The sequence below is a fragment of the Ochotona curzoniae genome, unplaced genomic scaffold (assembly GCF_017591425.1).
Source record: "Ochotona curzoniae isolate NIBS_2020 unplaced genomic scaffold, NIBS_Ocur_1.0 scaffold_461, whole genome shotgun sequence".
Lineage (NCBI taxonomy): Eukaryota > Metazoa > Chordata > Mammalia > Lagomorpha > Ochotonidae > Ochotona > Ochotona curzoniae.
This window is the reverse complement of record NW_024467120.1, coordinates 12,216,376-12,236,970: the sequence shown is the minus strand read 5'-3', so window position 1 is coordinate 12,236,970 and position 20,595 is coordinate 12,216,376. Positions and strand designations below refer to the sequence as shown.

The following is a 20,595-nucleotide window of genomic DNA, read 5'->3' as shown; positions in this document are numbered from 1 at the left end:
TTGGCATCTCTCCTCTGTGCTACTCCTGAATTAACAAATTCTTCTCCTGGGGGGCAGATTTTGGAGCAAAATGTCTGACACACACAATCCCCCACAGGTGGACCTCATCATGTAAAAGCACTGTTGGCTTGGTTGAATAATGAACCTAAGGGGAAATAGTCATCCTGGGCAACCACTCCAAAATCAGGCTTTGATTCAGTGCTGCTGCGTTCCTGCTCTGATGCTTAGCCAGCACCGAGCAACTGCCAGTCATGTGGAGTGGGGCAGGGCAGTACCTCAGGCTCCAAAAAGGGAGTCTCCACAGTCACCTGCCAGAACAGGTGACGGGAGGGGAGGAGGGAGAGGAGAGGGATGAAAGAGGAGGGTGAGAGGGTGTGCATGGAAGAGGGGCAGAGAAGGAGAGGGTTGGAACGCACCCTGCTCTGCCATTGGCCACGCAACTGCAAACCGGCCTCTGCCAAGGGTTCTAAAAGGCTGAAACCTCTGGGGACCTAAGAGTTGCCTAAACTTGCAGGAACCATGACTCCACAGCTCTGGGCTGCCTGGCTTTTGTCCCTGCTCCTGGTCAGCTTTGCTCAGGAGGAGCCAGAAAAGGTGAGTGTCCCACAGGGGATATTGGATAATGTCAGTGTGCTGTGACGACCCTGCTCATCACAAAGGCCAGAAGTTCTCTCCTCTCCTCTCCTCCGAGACCAGAGCCGTGCTTCCAGTCTTTGCAACTTTCTGCCAACACTGTGGGGAGGGGCAGGGGGAAGGAAACCCTTGGTGCATTCCCTTTTCCATTTCCTCTTTTTTTTTTTTTTTAAAGATTTATTTATTATAATTTTTTAAATTACAAAGTCAGATAGGAGGAGAGACAGAGAGGAAGATCTTCCGTCCAAGTCCAATGATTCACTTCCCAAGTGACCGCCACGGTCGGTGCTGCGCTGATCCGGACACCGATGCTGGGTCCCAAAGCTTTGGGCTGTCCTCGACTGCTTTCCCAGGCCACAGGCACAAGCAGGGAGCTGAATGGGAAGTGGAGCCGCTGGGCGTTCAAGACAGGACTTTAACTGCTAGGCCATGCCACCGGGCCCTCCATTTCCTCTTGAAAGCTCTGGCGCCAGTCTGATCCACTCTTGTCGGTAACTTGGGACAGGAAATGAGGTAGTCATTGGGCAACAGATGGCATTTGTGGGAAGCTGAGCTGGTTGCGGGGAGGAGCTGTTTAATGTGCTTTAGGAGACTCGGTCAGGGAAATGGAAGTCTTCCCCAGGAATAATAAAGCACTACACCAGCAATAGTGTTTCCCAGTATTAATTCGTGGGAATGCAGCAGGAAGTTTGTTCGCAGATGTTAATGTTGCTTCAAATCTCCTGACACTTGATATTGTGCAGAAAATTTCCACACTGTCGCAAGTCGTCAACCTGGTAAGAAATGTGGGTGCAATGTGGGAAGGTTAGGAGTGAGGGGATGACTAGAGGGAAAAAAGACATTCAAGGGGCCAGCGTGTGGTTCAAGTCCTGGCTGTTCCACTAGCAATTCAACTCCCTGCTAATGTACCTGGGGCTCACCCACATGGGAAACTCAAATGAAGCTCCTGGCATTGGCCTTAGCCATTGTGACTATTTGGAAACAAACTAGTAGAAAATCTCTCTTTCTCTCTCTCCCTCCCACCCTTACCCCCCCCCCCCCAGTTTCTCCTTAACTGGTATATCAATTGGATAGAAGATATCTCTCCCTGTCTCTGTAATAAAATAAATAAAATTTTAAAAAGAAAGACAAAGGCATTCAATAACTCAGTCTCTTTTAGGGCCTTTTACAATTTTTATAGTTTTGATATGACTCCTTTCTCTAAAATGTGGTGAACAATACCTCATTATATGCGAGAACTTTGAAAAGTTCATGGAAAAGGAAATGAAAACATGATCCCAATATTTTAGAGTATAAGCATGTTTTTCATAAGTCACTCTGCATGAGTTTCTTGAGGACCCTTCCTGTGCAGTGTGGAGATTCCCAGCCCTGAGCCCACAGAAGCATCACCTGGGAAGCTGCCAGGAAGTATGAGGAGTTCTTTAGGTCTAAGGGGGAACCCAGGAATTTGCATTTCTAAAGTGCCCCCCCCAAGAGATGTTGATACAGGCCCCCAAACCTTAGCTTGAAGCTTTTGTAGGGACAACTGTGGAAGAGGGGTTGGTCAAGGTGGAGGAGCATCAACAAAACTGCTAGGGTGGCCTTCCACTCCTCCCATTACAGGTATAGAGCTTTACTGAAAATATCCCCAATTTCCAGAATTAGCTGACTGCAAAGTTCACTAAGACCTATATATAACTTTCTATTTCACTAAAGCCCTACTCCCACCCTACTTGCCAGTCAGGTGCCTCTGTCACCCCCAAACACCACTCTAACGGTGTGACTCCAGTGGCCCAATGCCTCCCTTGGATTGGTGGACCTCACCCGGAAGTGTGGCTAACAAATACTCTTTGCTTGTTAGCCAACTCTCTTCTTTTCCTGGGTCGACCATATTCAATACTCCAACCATACAACTTTAACTTTTGTTATTGGGTGCACAGCAAATGTAAGGAGTTGTATACAAAATGCTGAAAGAATGGAAGCTGAGTTAAAATGATAGCTCACTTGCTTTCAACCAAGATGACTACTTACTTGAAAGGGAAACCTCTGTGGGGAATCCAGGTCTTTGTAAGCTACTGCTGCCTGATTGAGTGTGAAGTCCCTTCTGTGGAAAATCATCCTAAGCATGCGAAGCTGTGCTCTATGTCATCCTTCCTTTTTCTGATAGACCTAAATCAACTGAAACAAAACTGGAAGCTAGACAGGAAGGACTGAGCTCTAGCTAGCCTGCAACTTTCAAAGATTCTACTTCACAGTGCACAGGGTGATATTAATGCTGGAAACAAGCTTTGGAAGTTGTTGAGTCCGAGCTAAAGTAGTGCAAAGACCAGGAGAATGGCTGCACACAAAAAAACCAGCTCACAGGATGATTTCCATGTGACTTTTCTTTTTAAAAGATTTATTTATTTTTATTGGAAAGGCAGATAAGATTTATAAAGAGCATAAGAGACAGACGGAAAGATGTTCTGTCTGCTGGTTCACTCCTCAAATAGCCACACTGCCAATTTGAAGCAAGAAGCCAGGAGCTAGGAACCAGGAGCCAGGACATTCTTCCAGGTATCTATGTGGGCACATGGTCCCAAGGCTTCAGGCCATCCTCTACTGCTTTCCCAGCCCCATGTAGAATGCTGGATGTGAGGTGGAATATCCAGGACTAGAAACGAACTCTGATATGGAATGTTGGAATCCCACATAATAGTTTAACCCACTGTGCCACAACACCAACCTCATATTCTATGAAAATAGTTGGGATATTGTATTGTTTAGGAATAATGGTAACAAAGAGTCATCTCTCTATGTTCAGTACATATATAACTTTTTCTGAATATTTTTGACTTACCATTGGTTGAGTTCATAGATATAGAACCCAAAGATAGGACAACCTAATGGTAGGCACAAATGTTAGGATGCATAGGCCTATCCAAGTTCAAACTTCCTTCTCTGCAAAGACAATGAAGTAGAGGCTATTGTTTTCAGTGTTCTGACAAGAAAACTCACTGATTTCATGTAGACTCATCCATAGCCAATTTCCCCTCCGTGTGGCAGACCTTAAAGGCTGAGATGTCTTGATACTCAACTTACAAATGCTATGGCTTTTCTCCATGTAGTTAAGAACCTGATCTGTCATGAGAGATAACATCTTGCCTCTTATTCCAAGTTTTGTCCACTCTTTAATTTTTCTCTTGACATGCTTTGGGTAGAAAAGTTTTCCTCTGTGCTTTGTACTGTATAATCCCTAATCCTTAGGCAGTCCAGGGTGGTTCTCAACAATGTCATGCTGAGAAGTGGGTACTGAGGATGAGTTCATGGGTGCTGGCGAGTCCACCATTGACAAAGCCTGGAAAGGCCCTTTAGTGGGTTCCAAATGCAGAGCCAATTATAAAATTGTAGATCCTGATTTTCGGGGAGCAGTGATTGGAATATCAAAGCACACAAATGAGCAATTCATGTAAAGTTTATGTAAGGAGAAATTCTGTCAACATCTGTTAAGAATACTTGAGAAGGATCATATGTCTATATTGGAGAATAAGGATGTGGGAGAAAAGTACAAGATAGAGAATAGGGGTAGATGATGGTAATACTCCAGAGGACAGAGCACTCTGAAGTACTTGCCTTGTTGTACATACAACAATGGACTTTAAAGGGTAAGTTATTCTAGTGTGACATCAGGCCTTGTGAGTATTTTTAGTTTACAAAAGTCCCTTTCAGTTCTTGGAATTTTAAGATATTACGTGAATGCTTTGAAAAACTCACAGATGTTGGGAAATATTCTTTAGCTTTTTCATGTCATTACATTTCAGGTGAATTGCAACCAAGGTGTGTCAGGCACCGTCTATGATTACAAAGCCAAAACCCTTGATGGAGAAGATATCCAGTTCTCCAAGTACTCCGGCAAGAACATACTCTTTGTCAATGTGGCCACCTACTGCGACTATACAGCTCAGTATCCTGGTAAGAACTCAGGTTTGAACTTTCTTGAAACTGGCTTTGTTAGACAGCCAGAGTCTAACTCCAGAAGATTTTGCTAATGTGTTGTTGGGACGTTGGGATAAGGGACCACGTGACAATTAAATCTGGCTATTGGCTGCAGTTTTGGGAACTAACACTTTCCGAAGTCCGATAGCAGCACATCTGTAATTACAAGTTGAATAAATTGTTCAGTACCTGAGGGAAAAGAGATACGGTAGGGAACCATGAAATTTATTAGTAAGAAGGTGTTAGGAAACCTGGGTTTGTGCTAAATGATTTGGGAGCTGTTTCAAGGAACAGAATCTTCTCTCTGGCTTGGATGCCTTCAGGAAATGAAGATGAGGCCACCAATGCAGTGCAGTGACTTAAACCACCAGCCATTGTGCCAGAATCCTATATGGCGCTGATTAGAGTCCCAGCTTCTCTATTTATTATCCAACTGTCCACTAATGTGCCTAGGAAAAGCAGTGGAGGATGGTCCAAATGCTTTCGACCTGCCACACGTGTGGGGGAACTTAAAGAAACATCCTGGCATTGGCATGGCTCAGTCTTGGGTATTGTGGCCATTTGAACAATGAACCAGTATGTTGATGGTCTTTGTCTTTACCTCTTGTAATTCTGCCTTTCAAAAGTAAGTAGATAAATATCTTAATAAAAAGAAGAAATAAATGAAGAAATGGGGGCAATTGCGTGATTAGATATCTTAATATACATACCTAGAAAATGAGAGGAACAAAGTAACTGAAGAAATGCAATCACTCACATTGTCAAGATTGGAGCAAAGTTTAACCAATTTTTGTGATTTGTTTTTGGTGATTTACACAAATTTCATATTTTGTCTCCATGTGGCTATAAATCTGAGATAGAATTATTTTTGTCCTGATCTATCATGGTCACTTGTTTTGTGACATTGATGAGCTACAAAACTGTTTCTTACATTTTAAATTTTATTTTTAATTTGTTTACATAGTTAAGAGGAATGCATTCCCATGCGGTCCTTCAGTTAGGATGGGGAAGGTTGAGGTATGGAGGAAGGTGGGCGGGACAGATGTTTCAGTTCTTTTCATTTTATTCTGATCTGCTGGGGTGGAAGACCACTCCTTGCTGTCAAACTACATCAGCATCCAGAGGGTGGGAGGGACAGTCATTTGATGATGCCTTAGAGTTCTCTAGTTTAGCCTGACTCAGTCCATCACCACCCCAAGCTCTCATGCAAACCACTGGGTGCTGCAGTCCCACAAAGGTGAACCCACAAGTCCCCTGTAGAATCTGTTCCCGGATGTGGTTCTCTCTCATTTTTGGTGGGTGCTATGGCTCAGGCTGATGTGTTCCACCCTCTCCTCTGACATTCATGGGTGATTACTGTGGTATAGCTTTGCCAGGCATGCTCCAAGCTCCAGCTCCTGTGTGTACCAGCCAGAAACTAGTGAGGCTACTTAGCCCAGCCTTGGTCTCCCACATGAACAGGTGCCTTGGCCTGACTCAGACATATCCTCCAGTTTCCCCCTCTAACCCACCCCATCTCAGCTCCCTTGATTACCTGCAAATGCAGTGTCCTCATTTGTGGAAGACCCCAGAAGTCATTCCTTCCTTGTAAAATATGCCTGCAGCAGCTCCCACTCCAACAAGTCAGCAGATCAACTTTACCAAGCAATCTGAAACTCTTAAGGTCTGGATTGATGTGTCCCTACCCAGCATTTCCAACTTCCTCATACATCTTTTTTTTAAAAATAATAAATTCAGTTTGTTTTTGATGATGCTTACATAGTTAAGAGGGATGAATGCCCATGTGGACCACCAGTTAGGGTGGGGAGTGTTGAGGAATGGGGAAAAGTGGATAAAGTAACTGTATCCAGTCTCCTTTTATCTTCTGGTATCTGGGGAAAGTGGAGAGAGAAGGGGAGAGGGCTGCTTCCAGCAACCTAACTGAATTAGTATCCTGGGAATGAAGAAAGACTACCTGATGTCATCCTGGGGTCCCCAATATGAAGCATATTTCAAGGATAACGATTCTGATGATTCTCGGATACTGTTGATTTCATTGCTCCAAGATTGAGAAAAATCCTCCCAAGGCCAACCAACTGACATAGTCTTCCTTAGAGTCTTGTCTGGGATAGCTGTTTAGTTCTAGATGTCTCCCATGAGCATGTGACCATATTGCACAGGCCTCAGCAGGCCCGGTGACCCAGTTCTGACACATGCACTCCATGATCAGACCTCACAGCCTGTGATTTTCACTGCATTTGGAGTTCTGAGTCCAGTGATCCAGTTGGGGGTGTCCCCAAGAAACCTCGTGAAAGGTGACCCAAACCTGACTTCTGTGTGTGCCAGCAATATGGAGTCTGGCTCAGTCCATCACCCATATCAGGCTACACACACTGGTGGCTGCAGTCACCTGGTCAGTTCTGTCCCTAACCCCATCTCATATGCAAAACAATGGATGCTGTGGTCCAGCTTAACTCTACCAACCACACACTCAAGACTCACATACACCAGCGCAAACGGCAGCAAAATTAGAGTAACCACCAATCACCCCACTAGGCCTGTTTCCTGCCCTGGTACCTGTGCATGCCAGTATATTCAGAAGACTAGGGTAGCCTATCCCACTTCCCATTCAGCTTTTGCATATGTCAATGGGCGTTGGAGCTTAACTCAACTAACCCCGCTATCCAGCCTATACTCATGCTGGCACATGCTACTGCATATCTCGCCAGGTCTGCCCTAGCTCCGCTTCTCACGCAGCCCATCAGAGAGGTGCCACAGTCTCCCTACAGGGCCCACTCCCTGCTCTGGATCTTGCACTTTCCAGGTGGTTCTATGGTGTAGTCTGACAGGACTTGCCCCCAGTTCCAGCACTTGCCAGCTGATGCTTCAGCAAGCTCAACCAAACTGTACTTATTATGGCTCAAGTATGCACCAGTTTGGGAGCATACTTTGGCATGTGGCCAGCTCACATGCAGGCCAACAGGTGTTGTAGCCCTGCCCAGCATGATCTGTTCCCAGTCCTAGCCATCCTGGCTCCCACACATGCCAGTGTGTTATGGTTGGCCTGTAACCTGGACCAGCACCCTGCAGAGCTAAACCACACTTGCTGACAAGTGAAGCAACCCTACCCAGCCTGACCAACACCCAACCCTGACTCATATGCTCACTAGCAGGAGCTATGGCCCACAAGGGGCATTATCCAAGTTCCCCACACAGGCCCACTCCCAGACCCACATCTCACATGTGCCAACATGTGCTATTCCCTTACCTGGCAGTCTAGCAAGTCAGTCTGCACTGTCTTATTTTGTTGTTGTTATTTTTAAATAAGAGCCCTCTTTGCACTGGAAAGTGAAGTCACTGGTGGAAAACAATGCACAAGGTGAATCAGCAGCCACTTGGATGAGTTTTTGGAAACCTGTGTTTTAAAATACTATTCTGTCTTCTCAACTTCTGTAATCATGAACCATTCCCTTCCATGTCCTTAGTTCATTCATGTGATAAATGGATAAGTCCAGTGTTAATCCTTGCTTGTGCTAGGGCTTCTGACTAGCCTACTCCTGCTGTGTATTCTCTACCCACAGAACTCAACAGTCTCCAGGAGGAACTGAAAAATGACATCACTGTGTTGGGTTTTCCTTGCAACCAGTTTGGGAAACAAGAACCAGGAAGGAACTCAGAAATTCTTTCTGGAATCCAGTGAGTACCCTTCATAAGAACTCATCAAAGGTCTCTTAAATATTTTGCTTCATTTGCGTCTTCTAATTCTGTAAACTTTGAGAATGAACAGTAGATTAATGGGTCAAAGAATATCACCATATTGCTTCAAATTCAATCTAGCTTTATTGGTAGTGCTCAGATAATCTCAAAAATACTGTTTTCCCATTTTCTTAAACTAAAGACTTACTCTGTCTACACCCCCCACTTTAGTTCAGATTTCCTTTTATTGTGAGTTGGGAGTGGTTATTACCAACCATCCCTTTCTTAACTTGGATCTTCTTGGGACTTTCTGGTGCATTGCAGGTACGTGCGCCCAGGTGGTGGCTTTGTCCCCAACTTCCAGCTCTTTGAGAAAGGGGATGTGAATGGAAAAAATGAACAGCAAGTCTTTACCTTTCTCAAGGTGAGTAAACATCAGCCAGGCCTGGATTAGTCAAGAAGGCGTTTGCTGAATAGAATGAAGCTCATGTCTAGGATTGGATTTGGATTCTTTGGAAACAGACGTTCAGGTAAGTTCAAGGATTATGGCAATATCTGCTGAGAGGGCATTATCCATGATAGCTCCGTTGTTGACTAACCTCCTTTTTTGAATCATAAAGATTCATTTACCAATCAGTTTTCAGATTCCTAGTTCATGCAATGAACTGTGCTATAGAATGATTGGGAAGACATTAATAGGGCATATTCTCTTCCCCGAGACAAGCACAGAAATGGATAAGGCAGAGTATCGTATAATAAGGATCTTTAGAGTCACAAAATGTTAGAACCACAGGCTATCATGATGGAAGCATCCCAAATACTTGTCTACAAATAAGGTTGATCCCTGTTGAAATTTTCACCCATCAACACCAAACAGAAAAAAAAAATGACAATGAGAGGAGCTTTTCATAAAACTGATCTTATTATACATAAAGATTATCTTTTATTCTGATATTAAATTATGATGAATTACATCTTGTAAACAGATCTATTTCTCAAAAACAGTGATATCATAAGTTGTATGTGGCTCAAACTATTACTTTAATAATTCTTAAATTTGGAATCTGTGATTGTAATAGATTTTATTTTTCTTATTGTAAAACGAATGCTAGTTATTCTACAGTGGTCTCCAGAAAAACAAATGATTATTTTACTGGCCTATGAAGATCCAAACTCTGAAAACCACAGCCTTCAATCAACTAATTGGTTTTCATCTAAGGAAATAGAAACTGTGGAAATAATACAATTTTCCATGGAAACAGAAGACATTATTTTACTGGTGCACAAGGATAAAAACATAAGAAAAGAGGGGAGAGAGGGGAAAGAAGGACTGCTTTCTATTTAATGTTATTCTCTGACCTTGGGATGTTTGGATGGTAGTTGAATTAGAGATGATGGGTTGAAGTGACTGGGATTGACTGGAAGTATGATAGTCCATATGTTAAAATAGATGATGTTGAATAGCTTCTTTAGGGACAGGGATAAATTTATATGTCCATTTTTCACATTTCTGCTCCAGAACTCTTGCCCTCCAACATCTGAACTCTTGGGCTCACCGGACTATCTCTTCTGGGATCCCATGAAGGTCCATGACATTCGTTGGAACTTTGAGAAGTTCTTTGTGAATACTAGTGGAACCCCTGTCATGCGCTGGTCCCATAAGATTCCAGTCAACAAGGTCAAAGAAGACATCAAAAGCTATCTTGGGTAGTCCAGTGCCCGGTAGGAAGGGCAGAAGGAGCCGCCCTGCCTTACACTCACAACACTACCTAACAAAAGATCCTTTATTCCACACTCTTTTCTATTCAGGTTTCCGTATGACCAAGTGATCCCACACTACTCCAGCACCTGCTGTGCATGTGTGGAGCTGTGAGTGGGTGTTTGTGTTTGTATATGTATGTTTTATAGACATGTGTTTAAAGGTGAAGGAAAAGAGAACTTTGACTATCTGGTACTGAAATTTCAAATTTCCTCTTCAATTGATCCTGAAGGAAAATAGTATTGTACGGCAGATGTTTCAAACTGTTCATAGCCCTAAAAAAAATCAATCCCTAGAAGTCCCTGGAATCCATGTTTTTCCATCCTGATGATTTAAAGAAAGCAAGGTAAAACAGGATATTTTAGGATATTCTGGTATTGCTTAAACTCTTTCTCTTCTACTTCTTTATTCTTTATACATCTGTAGTTTTGAAATAGGACTTTGAGGGCAAAGCAAGAGCAGAAACCTAATCTCTATGAAAGGAGAGCCATCTCCAGGATGGACTTGGGTTTCAAAGACCCTTTGGGTTGGACCTACCAAAGCCTTAATGGGGTCAGGTGAATGGCACATGGGCCGGGATGTCCATTGATTCTAAATGATGGGTTTTAGCCTCAATCTGAGACTCCCTCAGTCTTAACCTTGTTCTCCCTGTCTCAAATAAACACAAATTCTGCAGCAACCTGGCTCCATGTGGTGTTTTCCCAAGCCCATATCATGTCTTTACTTAAATCCCTTCATCTCTCACTTTGTCTATGTTTTTTTGGTACTCTGTGCTAGAACATCAGTATTTTCTTCAGAGCTGCTGTAGTTGTGAACACAGGTCTCTTGGGATTGAACCCCTCCCATCCAAGTCTTCTGGCTGACCCTGACATGAGAGAAAGCCTCTCTTTACAAGGAATCTTCTCTTCTCAATACATTTTTGTTTCTAAAAAGAATGCATGTCACTGTTAAAATATAAAAACAGAAGCAGCAGAAAACATTAAGGATAGGGAAACAAAAATCATTCCTACTGTCAGATCTATAAAGGACCTGCTGGGAAGCCCTGTTTGCCCTGTGTTGTTTCATAATTTAAAATGTAATCTTTTTTAGATGGATGCATTCTTCAGGAAATCAGAAAGGAAGAAAATAGGATTAGATAAGGAAATGAAATAAAATTATTTTTCCCTCATTTTCATAATCATTTTGAATGCATTTTTATTGATTTAAAGTTGATGATGTTGGGGGAGTCAGGAATGGAAGATCTTCCATCCTCAATCCTGTTCCCCAAATGCCTGAATAGCTAGTACTGGGCCAGGATGAAGCCATGAGCCAGGCAGTCCATGCTGGGCTCCCTGGATGGTAGGGACCCAAGCATCTGAGCCATCAACTGCCACCCTCTCAGGCATGTCAGCAGGAAGCTGAAACAGAAAGGGAGAAATCAAAAAGACAGAAGGCAACAAATGCTAGCAAACACGTGGAGAGAGGACTCTTACACAAGGTGGTGGGGATGCAAACCAGTTACAGCTGTTGTGGAAATAGCAGGGAGATTTCTTTAAAAACTAGAAACAGCTTAGTGAAATAAGCCAAACCCCAAAAGACAAATATCCTACATTTTCTCTGCTATAAGGCCATCTTCACGCAAAATACGAGTCTATAGATGCATAGGTAAGCATGTATATACATACATTTATCAAGAATGGAGGCAAGTATACTGTGGAGATGCATCACAGTATGCATCTCTACTTCTGAATAAAAAACTCCCAATAAATTTGTTAAATATATCTTTTCCATAGGATGCTGGAATGTATAACATTGTTTATACCTACAATGTCAGGATACACTTAAATAGAAGAATGATGGACTATTGTTGAGGGGCTGTACTGTTGTTATAACGTAAAGAAAAACAGTGTGTGGACAGGATGGAAGGGGAAATCCTTGAGCTTAAGGAACTGTATCTTGATAAATTAAAAATTAAAAAAAAACCCATAAAAGTAGAAACAGGCTTGTCATATGATCCAGCAACTCCATTGCTGAGTACTTTGTGAACCAAAGAGGTTTATTTAGCGTTCAGTTCGTAAGCTGCAGGGCACTAGCGTCTGCCCACCTGCTAAGGGCTTCCGCAGCCTCCCTGCACCTGCACCTGCACCCCTCGGACCCCTCAGCGTCCCAGAGCCCTTTCCCCTGCCGTCCTCCCAGGGTCTTCGCTCTCCCTGTGCGCTGGGCTCCCTGCAGGTGCGCGGCAAAAACGCCAGCGGAGACAATCCAAGGGGGAGTCACGACAGAGGGACGAGGACCACGTAATAGTACCCCTTTGTGTGATTGAAGTTTCAGATATGCCTGAGTGACATAAACCAAGCCCACGAGGACCAGACAAAAGGTGGAAGGAAATCGGGTTGTGCAGATTCAGGCTTTTCTCGCTGGCGGATGTTTTATTGTCCCTTACGTTCCTGCGGGAGGAAGCTGACCAGGCAGTGGCCAACCCCGCGCCCCTGGAGAGCCGCTGCAGGTGGAGCAGAGCTTTGCGGTCCTTTTGGAAGCGGCTTTCGAGAAGCAACACCAGTAGACGCGGATCGCCCCGCCCTCCCGGGCAATTGCAGGCATCCCTAAGCGGGTCATGGGCCAACAACTGTGGCATAGAGGTCCTTGAAGACTCCAAGATACGCACACACGCACACATCAAGAACTTCAAACAGTTGGTGGAAGACGGGGTGCATTTTCCACGAACTTCGTGAAGTTCTCTCTCTCTCTCTCTCTCTCTCTCTCTCTCTCTCTCTCTTCCATCCAGTCTTTACCATCGCTGTAGAGCCACGGCTTTGCGTAAATTTGTGTAGCGCTCCTTTTTATGATCTTGCCACCGCCTGATGCTTTCCTCTGTGTGGTTTTAGTCTCCAACTTGCGTGGTGAAGAAGGGAATCTTTTTTGGGAGTTGGCATCTTCTCCAAAGAGCGTGTAAATGCCTCTGTTTAACAGCTGTAAAGTGAGTGGAATTCAACCGCAGGGGCTCCTTCACGTGGCTCTATGGCTTAGTTGGTTAAAGCGCCTGTCTCGTAAACAGGAGATCCTGGGTTCGAATCCCAGTAGGGCCTGGATTTGTGCGGGTTTTTTTCCCCCCAGCAAATTAGCTTTTTCTGAAAGTTCTCGTTTGTTGGCCTGCTGTCAAACTTAATGGCCTCACAGGACAACCACGTAGCTTATAAGCTATTCTGCAGCAACCTACTCAGATCCCGGAGTTTTAAAGACAGTCTTAGGATGATGACCATTCAAATGCAAAACACTTCCAGTTATCACAATCATTTTTCACTAAAGTTTTGCATAAAACTATCATAAAACAGGGCCAATATTGTGACCTCATTAGTTCAATCATCATAAAGTATTTCTGAACACCTTAAATATGTTCTGTTTACAGCACCTCCAGACTTAAGGATGTATATTTTTGACTCCAACACTATCCAATTACAAAATTCACCTCTGATGAGAAGATAAAATAATGGATGCACTGCTGGCCAGTACGGAAAACTAGGGTACTTGCAGGGGGTAGGACTACGTCGCTGTGAGTAAAGTTCAGCTTGGGGAATTCTACCAAATAAAATGATTTAACCTTGACCCTAGGGTTTCATGGCAATTGTACACTTTTTTTTTTGTTAACCTCCCACTCATTCTTCTGTTTAATAAATATAAACTCTTGGTTTTTTTCACAATTCAGGCATATTTCTGATGTGAGAAAATAAGCACTGAACACAGCTAGTAAGTCACTGCTCTAAAGGGTCTTAAATTTTCATAGGGGCATTTCTTTCTCTCCCCCCACCCCCGTCTCTCTGTCTCTCTCACACACACACAAAATACACACACACACACATACGCACGGATTATGTGCAAGAAGCAAATGTATCTGAGTCTGCTGATGTCTATGGAGAAGCATAAAGCAAGGAAAGAGTAAGGGCAGTGTGTAGGGTGGGGCCTGGGTAATCACAGGCCCCTTCCTGTCTCTTGGATGACATTAGAAGTGACTGACTTCCCACTGTTCAATGGGAAATCTTTGCAGTGTGCTTACTATTGTTATTCAAAGTACCATGGTAGCAGGATCAAGCTCCGCTAACCTGAAAACTCTCCTCTCTGCCTGAGACCTTTTGATTAGGACTTTGAGGTAGGTAACACTGCCTGTACCCAAGCCTTAGCGGCTTCACTGAGAGCTAAGGGACCTGTGGCACGTTGCTTTAGCTCAATGGGCAGCCTCTTTCTCATTTGTGAAAGGCAGTAATGATAAGCTGACCTCATACAGCAGATGGAAGAATTGATGAGTAAGCACAAGTGACACAGCCAGAACATAAAAATCAAGTTCACTTCATTATCTCTAATTTGTTGCTACACTTGTTTGGAAACTAGTATTTATTTATTTTTAAATAGTTTTTGGTTTTTTTTTAATTGTAAGGGGAGATTTACAGAAAAAAAGAAGGGATAGAAGCAGAGATAGAAAGATCTTCCATCCACTGGCTCACTCCCCAAATTACTGTAATGGTTGGAGTTGCACCGATCTGAAGCCAGGAGTCAGGAGCTTCTTCTGGGTCTCCCACACAGGTGCAAGGTCTCAAGGCTTTGGGCCATATTTGACTGCTTTATTAGGCCACAAGCAGGGAGCTTGATGGAAGTGGAGCAGCCAGAACATAAAATGGCACCCGTAGGTGAGCCCAGTGCTTACAAGGGGAAGATTATCCAATTGAGCCATCATGTCAGGCCCCAGATATTATTTTCAATTTGTGAATAAGTCCAGGCATATTTTTGGTTGAATTATGTACCTCTCAAAGATGTTGAAGACTTAATCCTCAATAACTGTTAATGCGACCTGGAATGTCATCTGAAAGCAGGCACTTTTTAAAAATTTATTTGTTTGTTTGTTTTTCTGTATCTGGAGTAAGCAGAGATAAAGGGAGAAGCCTCCCACCCATCCCAGGTCCCCAATGAGGGGCATGCTCCAAGGGTTCTGCTCAAGTGGTTTTGACAGTTCAACAGTTTTGAATTGCTGTCAATCTCACCATTCCAAACACGATGATATCTCTCCAGAATCCACTGGTTGACAATAGTCCACTTTGGAGTTTCCGTTTGCCCAGATTTTCATTGCCGACACGTGGCTGGGGCGGATATCAATTTGTTCTGTCCTCTGTTGTGGTACCAGGTGTCTTCTGCAGGTTCCGATGGACTGCCATATCCTCCTTGTGCACTTGGATATGCTGTCCACTGCTCCGTCTGAGCCACTGTGGAGGCTCAGCTTTGACACATGGAACCTGCACTTCTCTTCATGGTTGGGGTGCTGAGATCAGCAGTTCAGTTGGAGGGATCTCCAAAGAAACTTTGTCTGATTCTTGAAACTTTTACCTGATTCTTGTGTGTGTTTGCCAGTTCAAGGTCTGGCACCATCTGTCGCCTCAATCAGCTTATGCACATACTGGTGGTTGCAATTACCAAGTCAGTTCTGTTTCTAGCCCTGTCTTCCACGTGAACTGATGGGTGTTGCAGTGCAGCCCGATCCTGCCCAACACACACTTGACCCTCACATAAACCATAGAGAGCTGCAGCCTAGTCAGAGTCACCCACAATAACCCCCACCAAACCTGGCCCCTACCCAGGTTCCCATGCTTGCCACTATGTACAGCAGACTTGTTCAGTCTGTCCCACATCCCATTCAGCTCTCGTACGTATCAATGGGCATTGAAGCCTAGTTCATCCCAACCAACCCCACTATCCAGCCCACACACATGCTGGCAGGTGCCGTTTTGTCTAGCCATGCCTGCCCCTGGTTTTCATGCTCAGCAGTCGAGTAGCAACCCAAGAGGGAGGTACCCACTATTACCCTACTGGGCCACTCCCATTCCTGGAACATGCTCTCTCCAGGTGGTTCTGCAGTTTAACTTGACAGAATTAGCCCCCTCTTTCCATGCCAGCATCTGCCAGCTGATGATGTGGCAAAGCCCAACCAACCCTCACCCACTCTGATTTATGCTTGCACCAATTGGAACAGTCAACCAAGCTTGGCTTTTCCCTGATCTAGCCCACATGAAGCCCACAGGTGTTGTAGCCTGGCCTGATCTGGTCTGCCCCATTCCAACTCATGCTTTCTGGTGAGAGTGGCAGTCCAGTAGGGGGCCCTCCACATTCATCCTGCTGGTTTAACCCCCCCCCCCCCTCAGTTCTCACATGTGCTGGTTGGGTACTATGGCCCAGTCTGGCATGGCCCCTCTTACTTCAGCATGTGCCTGTGGGTGCAGTAGCCTGGTCTGGCCCACCCTCAATTCCAGCTGACATTGGTGGGGGTTACAGCCTAGCCCAGCCCAGCAAGCAATTAATCCCAGCATACTGTGTCCTGGTATGTGTTGGCACCAAACCTGGCCTGATCCACACTCTGTTCTGGTACTTGGATTTGCCAGCGGGTGATGTGAACTGGTTCAGCCTGGTCTGCCCACAACCTGTGCCAAATATATGCCTGTGGGTACCTTTTTCTGTCCTGGTTCTTGTGCTCACCTGCAGGGACTGTGTCCTGACAGAGGAGTTGCCCAAGCTCCTCCATCAGAGCCTCTCCCAATGCCACATCTCGGGCATGCTGGTGGGTGCATGGCCAGCCCGAATACAGGCACTTTGTAAAAGGAATTGAGTTTTAATGAGATAGTATTCAATTAAAGTGGTCTCTAATCCAGTAGATGATACCTTGATAATAGTAAAGAGGGAGATTTAGATACTGGAAGATAAAGTGGCAAGAAGATTCTTGAGAACTAAGGCAGAGGTTGCAGTTACTGACCGCAGGAAGGAAAGCCAAGCAGAGCTAACGTGAAACAGAAAGTGCAGCAGGACATTGCTTTAGATTGAATTCCTGCACTGGGCCACAGCAGCGAGGACTGAAGTTGAAATGGTAGAACGCTACACCACCAAGCTGAAGCTAAGCTAGTTATTGGAACTTAGGATAAACAAGTTGGTGTGACACAAAGGTCCATCCGCTTTACTCAGCGCACAAAAGAAAGAACTTGATCTAACCTGATGTCCATGAATCCATCATTTTCCTATTCTGTCTCATTGTCCTCACCTTACAAAGAAAGTGGCTTTGAAATAACTGATCCACTGTGTGTCTTTTGTTTCCCCTTTCTTCAGGCCCTATCTGTCTATACAAACCACTTTTCTTGGCTCATGGAAACATTCACTCTGTTTAGCAGAATCAAAGATTGTTTGGTTATAGAATTAAAAATAAAGCTGGTCAAAATCTTTAACCACTTTTCTTTAAACCACATTGCTTTAATTTTGCTATTTGCCACTAGCAATTGTCAGAAGCTGAATATGTGAGGAGGGATGCTTCCTTAGAATTCCACATTTTCAGCTTCTTTAACTATGAAACTGTTTTAAGCCACCCAGTTTGTGGTGATTTGCTATGGCAGTGTTAGGATCAAGCATCAAGCGTCGAAAGCATGATTTATACTAGCGAATAAACAGGTCTGTTATTTTAGCCATGTGACAAAGATCTTCAACAAAATACTAACTGCTTGCCAAAAATGTATTTTTTAAAAAAGATTTACTTATTTTTATTGCAAACTCAGATACACAGAGAGGAGAGACAGGAAGAAAGATCTTCCATCTGATGACTCACTCCCAAGTGACTGTAGTGGCCGGTGCTGCGCTGATCTGAAGCCAGGAGCCAGGAGGTTCCTCCAGGTCTCCCACTTGGGTGCAGAGTCCCAAAGTCTTGGGCCATCCTCGACTGCCTTCCCAGGCCACAAGGAGCACCTGGGGCTGGGGGACAGTCATTTGATGATGCCTAAGTGCCCCCAAGTGGGGAAGAATATTACAAGGGTGTTACTTGAGTGGTTTTGATAGTTCCGAGATGCTATTGGCTTCATTGCACCGTGGTCGAGAACATTTTTCCAAGATCTGTTGATGGGCCAAGTTCACCTTAGTGCATCCAAAGGATGCAAGGAACATGTTACAGAGCTTGGTCAAGAGAGTTGTTCTGTTTTCCATCCTCTGATGAGGCGCTCAGCGTCCTCTGCTGGCCTAGATGAACTGGCTGTTATATCACCCATGTGCATCTGGGCGTTGTATCCACTGCACAGGCACCAGCAACTGACGAAGCTTAGTTTCAATATATACACTTCATATATTTTGATTTTCCTTATGGCTGGGGTTTGAGTCCAGTGATGTAATTAGAAAGTCCCCCAAGGTGACCTCATCACCTGCACCAGCCACTGTACATACTAGTGAATCAGTGGCATACCTGGTCAGTGCTGCCATCAGCCCCATCTATGAAGTGAACTGACAGTGTGCTGTGGGCGGGCACCATGTCCTAGTCCAGACCATCCCCAGCTTTTGTGTGGTACAGTTAGCACAAATCTGACATTAACCAGGCTCAGAAGTCCCACAAGTTAGTGGGTGAATTTCTCCCAGTAATGTTACAACGTGTGTGGGTACAAGGCAACGTACTCAGTTACCAATAGCTGAGGGATTGGTATTATATTGGTATTATTTTGAATCACTAACTTTAATACAGATGTGTGGACTCAGGTTATAGTTTTACAATGTGCCGGAGTCTCTACCAAATCACTGTTGTGGTGACGGCTGAAGTTGAGTCCAAAATGGACCCAAACCCGGGATATCATGTTGATACCTTAGAAGCTTAGTGGGTAGGACAGTTTAAATACTTTGTGCTTGGGCAGCTCTCTGGAAAATAGAATAGTCGTGCCTTCTCTGAGGTTCGAACTCAGGACCTTCAGATTATGAGACTGACGCGCTGCCTACTGCGCTAAGAAGGCACCCCCTGTCTTTGTACCGACCCATGATTTTCTTTCAGTTTTCTTGTAGTAGCTTCACCAGAAAAGGTTGCAAAACAAGAATATATGCCATTATATTGTTTAGCATTGCTATAAGTATGTCCTAATTCTTGACAAAAATCATTTCAGTATTTTATCCTTTATTAAATAAATATGCGCCCCAGTGGATGTTCCACAATATCTTAAACATCACTGACCATGTGAGCCATCACATCTCATCAGATTGTTCACATTGGTCCACAGCAAGACACGTGAGAAGACACCACTAGAAAGTGACAGACAGGAACAAAAGTCCTGACATGGGTCTACAGGCAGGAAGAGTTGCAGGCTGCAAAAACAAGAGTGGAGCTTCTGCTGTGTCCTTATGCGGACGCACGTCAGGTTCCTAAGTGTGGTGGCTGTGCCTGACCAACTTAGCTGAAGGGCCCTTTCTAATGTGAATAGAAGGGAGGGAGAAAATGAGATGACTGAGAATGGTCTGAAAGAAAAACAAACTCTTGGGTTCCAAGATAAGGTCACCTGACCCAACTAGACTATTTTAAAAATTTCAAATTATAGGAGTCGGTTGAAAGTTGTCTATATGTTATCTATTGATTTAACTAAAATTCATTTGGCTTTCTTGTCAATGCGTTTGTTAATTTTGAAAGGTTTATCATCTGTAAAATGGAATGCTATTTGTCACTATCATGTAGGATGGAAAACTGAGTTCGAAAGGTTACTCATAAAAACTTTATGACATAAAAACTTTATGACAAAGAGATAGTAAGGTTCACTGAGTACTTAATGTGAGCCAAGTACTCCTTCAAGCAGCTGACATGCGTCTGTTCAAAATGAAGGTTATGCCATCCAATTTTCAGAGAAGTTTTACTGTCTTCCTTCTTCATATGACGAAAGTGAGGCTTGAAAACTTTAAGTGACTTGCCAAGAACTACTCACTGCTGGAATTTGAAACAATGTCAGGGCAGCATCAAGTGGGCCAGGCAGAGCTGAGGGAGAGGACACGTGGCAGGGAGGCGATGCGACGCGCGGGTCTCCCGCCGCACGTGGGGGTGGGCCTGCAGGACACTCCCCATCCGCGCGGGAGCGGCGAGGCAAGCCCAACGCTCAGGGCGAATTCACGCAGCCCCGAACTTTGGGAATCATGGCCCCCAACACGAGGAGTAAGGCGCAAAAGGCCTTTTTCAGAAGTTGTTTCTTTTCACAGATTTCACAGGAAGAAATCACATGCAGACGCAAAAATCACTTGGAGCCTGGGTGGGTGGAGATGGGGTCCCTCTGCCTTCGGCTTGTGGAGACCCAAAGTGACTTCCCTTCGGCACGCTCCAAGCACGCCTGAGGGATTAGAGACCCAACCCTGCCGGGACCACGATTTCTAACCATTTGCTCTAGGACGGAGTCCTTTTACTAAGTAAGCATTCGCATCTTTATTCTCGGATACCACAAGAACAGAGGACAGGAGGCAAACGCTAATCTCCCAGTTGCAAGGCAAGGGATCTCAAAGAGAGAGCTATTTGCAGGTTTTGCCGGTGCAGAATCCTTTCTGCATAAAAACAATAGGGTTTGTGCCTTTGGTATCATTTAAGATTGTCCCAAAACATTTTGTTATGTGGTAGCGTGGCCGAGCGGTCTAAGGCGCTGGATTAAGGCTCCAGTCTCTTCGGAGGCGTGGGTTCGAATCCCACCGCTGCCAAGCTTATTATTACAAAAGGAGAAAGCCGTCAGAAAGGAAAATGACACCTAACTACACCAACTGTCATTTCTCTTGCTTTATGTCACCACATCTATGCTAATTTG

The 20,595-nt window shown here is 44.4% G+C and overlaps 1 protein-coding gene and 3 non-coding genes across 4 annotated transcripts; 3 read left to right on the top strand and 1 right to left on the bottom strand.

The window, feature by feature from the left end:
• Positions 1–519: 519 nt before the first annotated feature.
• On the top strand, positions 520–9,973 carry LOC121147760 (glutathione peroxidase 6-like). The gene is made up of 5 exons (XM_040967663.1): positions 520–600; positions 4,413–4,563; positions 8,148–8,262; positions 8,587–8,686; positions 9,782–9,973. Exons 1-5 carry the CDS (start codon positions 520–522, stop codon positions 9,971–9,973), a joined length of 639 nt encoding a protein of 212 aa, XP_040823597.1.
• Positions 9,974–13,012: 3,039 nt separating this feature from the next.
• On the top strand, positions 13,013–13,086 carry TRNAT-CGU. Its single transcript has one exon. It is a non-coding gene; the product is annotated as a tRNA-Thr (tRNA).
• Positions 13,087–18,710: 5,624 nt separating this feature from the next.
• TRNAM-CAU lies at positions 18,711–18,783 on the bottom strand. The gene has a single exon. It is a non-coding gene; the product is annotated as a tRNA-Met (tRNA).
• Positions 18,784–20,409: 1,626 nt separating this feature from the next.
• On the top strand, positions 20,410–20,491 carry TRNAL-AAG. Its single transcript has one exon. It is a non-coding gene; the product is annotated as a tRNA-Leu (tRNA).
• The last annotated feature ends 104 nt before the right edge of the window (positions 20,492–20,595 follow it).